Source organism: Cicer arietinum, chromosome 4 (genome assembly GCF_000331145.2).
Source record: "Cicer arietinum cultivar CDC Frontier isolate Library 1 chromosome 4, Cicar.CDCFrontier_v2.0, whole genome shotgun sequence".
Classification (NCBI taxonomy): Eukaryota; Viridiplantae; Streptophyta; class Magnoliopsida; order Fabales; family Fabaceae; genus Cicer; species Cicer arietinum.
Genome location: NC_021163.2, coordinates 62,059,063 through 62,063,687, shown reverse-complemented (window position 1 = coordinate 62,063,687; position 4,625 = coordinate 62,059,063). Strand labels below are relative to the sequence as shown.

The 4,625-nt window shown below is 31.1% G+C and overlaps 1 protein-coding gene across 1 annotated transcript; it reads left to right on the top strand.

The window, feature by feature from the left end:
* The first annotated feature begins 434 nt into the window (after positions 1-434).
* Positions 435-3,848, top strand: LOC101496433 (uncharacterized). Its single transcript, XM_004498895.4, has 5 exons — positions 435-882; positions 1,254-1,381; positions 2,133-2,245; positions 3,185-3,370; positions 3,595-3,848. The coding sequence occupies exons 1-5, from the start codon at positions 569-571 to the stop codon at positions 3,622-3,624; spliced, it is 771 nt and encodes a 256-aa protein (XP_004498952.1). The 5' UTR covers positions 435-568; the 3' UTR covers positions 3,625-3,848.
* Positions 3,849-4,625: the final 777 nt, after the last annotated feature.

Here is a 4,625-nt window from a genome sequence, read left to right as displayed (position 1 = left end):
ACTCCCAAAAATCCCTTGAATTACCTTTCATTCTATTAAATAAAAAGTAATTTTCAGAAATAACTTTTGATTACTTTCAAACTTTTAGATTGTTTTTTAAATCATTTAATATTTATAGTTATCATTTAATAAATGAATTAATTAAAAAAAATTATAGTTATCATTTAATAATTATTAATCTCAAATATGACCATCTTATTAAAGGATTAGTGAAAACACACAAATATTTAACTAATAATATTTAAATACTTAAAATTAAAAATATTATTAATTATGCAAAAAATAGAAAAATAATATTATTATTAGTGTCAGTTTTTACTCGTTTTATTTTTTTATTTTTTATTTTCATTTAAATGAATTATAAACGTAAATTAATTTTAAAAAATCACTTAATTGATTTAACTTATATAATTCAGTTCACGTAAAAAAAAACCAGACAAAGAAGTGAAACATTATTAGTGAAGAAATACAATAATAATTTGATAATGTTGTGTGGATGAGAAAGCATAGAGAGAGAGAACAAATGAACCTCAAAGCATTGAGCATCAAACACGAACGTTAGCAAGTAATGATACTTGTTAGCCATAGCCAAGTTCCTTGTGGAGCCATGTTTGCAAACTGTTCCATCTCATCCTCAACCAAATTCATCACTACAAACTCTTCACAATTCTTCAATTATCAAGTTAGAAGAACTTCCATTAGACCCTTTCATCTTACACTAGCCAAAGCTGAGGGAAACATAGACTCAACTTCATCTACCAAATCATCTTCTTCTCCTTTTGTCAATGATCAAACGGTTTTCGTTGGTGACAAGGATGTTCCATTGGAAGGTGTAATTCAGTTTGATAAACCATCTTCTTCCTCTCGTATTGAAAAATGGGGGTAATTTTTTTTATCACATCAAAATTGAAATTTGTTGTAAATGTTCATCTGGGTTTTTTTGTTGTTGTTTAGTTCTTACATATTTTGATCAAGTTCTTGTTTTCTTACATAAAAATTGAAACTTGTTGTAAATGTTCATCTGGGCTTTCTTTCTTATAGGTTTTTTCTTTACATGTTTTGATCAAGTTGTTGGTATTTTGCATGAAAATGGAAACTTGTTGTTAATGTTCATCTGGGTTTTGTTTTTGGTTGTTTTTTTCTTACATTTTTTTATCAAGTTAGTTTTTTTAATATAAGAAAATGGAAACTTGTTGGAAATGTTCATCTGGGTTGTTTTTGTGTGTAGTTATGAGGGTTCTTGTTTTTTGCAGGCGTGTAGCTCTATTTGCTGGTGGTGATGTGTTGGCTTTGCTTTTGTTTTCAACAATTGGAAGATATAGTCATGGACTCTCTATTTTTGATTTTGAGACTCTGCACACTGCTGATCCTTTTATAGCTGGTATGCTTTTGTCTGGTGTTTGATATGTGTTAGTGTCTGAAATTGACACGATACCGATATATGTGGTAGCATTAAACTACTTCAAATTAAAGACATATTTGGTGTTTGATATCTGTTAGTGTTTGATACTGACACAATACCAGTATATGTATTAGCATTAAACTACTTCAAATCAAAGACATGTCTGGTGTTAGATATGTGTTAGTGTCTGATATTGATATGATACCGATATAAGTGGTAGCTTTCAGTTATTTCTTAATTTCCAACTATTATTGACACCAACATATCGGCGCTGAATCCAGTGTCTGTATAGGTGTTGCATACAGTATGCTTGGTTTTCATGATTGTGAAATTTATGTCTTTGAAGGTTTTAATTTGTTGTCGTGGAAAAACACTTGATATTGTGAAGAATTGCAGTTAAATGGGTTCATGCAGCCTCAATTATCAATCCCAGTGACGTAGCGATCACTAAAAATAATTGATATATTGTGGCTGAGATTGATGCTAAAATCTTGTTTTTTTTTACGCAAATGTTAGTGGTTCATTTGTTAGGAAGGGAGAAACATTAGTAGCAGAAGTCGAATTATGAAGTTCCTACCTCGAACTTCTTTGATGTTCCAGTCCACACCACTGCACTACTCATTCGGGAACTTTTTTTAATATCACGTGACTTGATTTTTTGTTTGTTTTAATTTTGGAGTGAATATATGAGAGATTTGAAATTAGTTGGATATGTTTCAATGGTTGGCAGGGTGGTTTTTAGGTGCTTATTTCCTTGGAGGTTTTGGTGAAGATGGCCGTGGAATGAAGGGTTTGCCCAAAGGTGTCATTGCTACTGCTAAATCATGGGCTGTTGGGATCCCTGTAAGTTGAATGGCTTCTTATGTGAAGCTTATTGGCTAACTTTGAAATTTGAATAATACACAAACACGACACTGATACCAGCACAAAGACAATGATAATAATTTAAAAAAAGAATGAAGTGGTCGAATGTAACCAAATGTGTCGCTATCAGAAACCGTACACACCTTCAGTCCAAGGTGTCGGTGTTGCATAGATCACCCATCTTTCCACAAGTTGTTTCCCTAACATGAGCTGTGTCTGTGTAATGGTATTGATATTCTCATGATTGGCATTTTTGCTGTAGCATCTGTTTTATTGTCAAAACTTTTACATAATTTTTCGAGAACTTGAAATTTCATAATTCAAGATCATTCATATGGAACAAAACAGTTTTTAGTGCGGTGAATTGAATTAATAAATGGATATAGCGCCAAACTAGTTTCTGATAAGAATTCAGCCATAAATGAAATGAACTCTTACAATTTAAGTAAAAATTGGACAGTGGTTAGTTAAGTATGATGTTACTTCTAAGTTTCAACTTCTAATTTGTTTGATATGACTCCTAGTTAGTGATAAGTTGGTAGGTGGCTCAAGCGGGAGGGGTAATGTTGGTATGGTCCACAGGTAAAATTGTAATCTAGACTGTAGTATCTAAATACAAGTTATATACCGTAAACCCTAAGCTTGAAATTAACAGAATGGAACTGCAGCCGCTCTGCAAATCGGAGGCGTATGTACAATTGACAAAACTCCATGATGAAATCTCATGTGTTCATTCTTTGTATTTTTCGTATCTTTGTTATTTTGAACTTAGGTTGTTGTTCTAACATAATTGTAGCTTGAACACAGTTGCTTTGAATTCATAGGGATGTATAAGTGTTTCCTAGTTTATATTTTGAAACATTAAGACTACTTTTGGTTGAAAAAAATGTTAATAATATCTTTTCAACTTATTGGCAGATAGGAATAGTAATAAGGGCAGCAAGATCAGGCCATTTGCCTAACTATGGCTTTGTATTTGTGAGTCTTGGAAGCACTGCCGTTCTACTCATCGCTATCCGAGCATTGTTATACGCCCTTCTTCCAGTCGACAATAGTAAGAAGAGCGATGTCTATCGCCGTGGCAGTCCCTTTGAACTTTTTGAGGTACATAATCTTTTCATCTTCGTTAGTTCTTATGATGTTGTATTTCTAATTCAATCAAATGCTTGTATCAATGAGTATGTTATTCATTATCAGAAACTGCTTGAACAAGAGCTTATTGTTCAAACAACTTATAGTCACCCTTTTTTTATTATCGATATAACGAATCACTTTGCATGTAGATTAACTATCTTTATAATGCGAAATTTGTTTCTTTTGTTTTGTAGCTTCTCACATCATTAGTACGGCGGTGGTAGCGGGAGTTACATGTTCAGGGCACTGTAATTTATATGCATAAGTTGCCATAGCTAAAATCTCTTTGTATTTGTTTATTGTTTTTGAATTTCAACTATTTTTTGCAACACAATTTACTACTTTGGTAAGTTGTAATTTGTAAAGTGCTTTAAGTCATTTGTATCATGAACTGTACATGTTCTCAAACTAGGTGTGTATCATTGTATGACATGTTAAGTTTTTTTGACCCAACAGTGTTTGAACAAATCTTTAGTTTAGTCCCTGAAATTGAAGGGTATTTTGAAAATTAAGACATTGATAAAAAGGTGCTGAATTATTTTAAATTGTTTATCCTTTTATTTAGTTTGAATATTATCTTCTGTTTGTAAATATTTTAAATTAGTCCATTAAGTAGTTGATTACTTAAAATCAAATCATTTATTAATGTCAAAGTAGTCCTAGTATTTGTTAGCTAAAACTAAATAATATTTAGAGACAACATTGACAATTTACAGTTTGAAGGATGTTTTTGTAAGTTTCTTAATTTATAGGATAAACCTTACAATACCATATATTTTCAGTCCAAATTGCAATAAAAAGGCTCACTCAGTCAAAGGTAAGCATGGCTCTTTTTATTTTATTTGATAAAAAATATCATTTTTTTATATAAAAAAAGTAATTATATGCATCTTCTCTCTCCCTCTTCGTACGTAAACTTATTTTTTAGACACCATTAACTAAAGAGTATTTTTTGAATGATATTACATATGGAAAAATTAGTTGAAATGTTTACTCTAATAATCATTTTTTTAAAATATTTGGAAGCAATCTATTCATTATGTGGGTCATGGAGCGATATCAAATGGTTCAAAAAGACTTGTACTAAATTTTCGTTAATGTCTAGAGAGATTTTGTGTGTAGTCTTAGAAAAAATGAGGTTATGATGGACTATATTCAAGCTATGAGGATGCATCGTAGTGCCACATAAGATTTTTTCTTAACAATAGTATTGTACAAAAGGTCA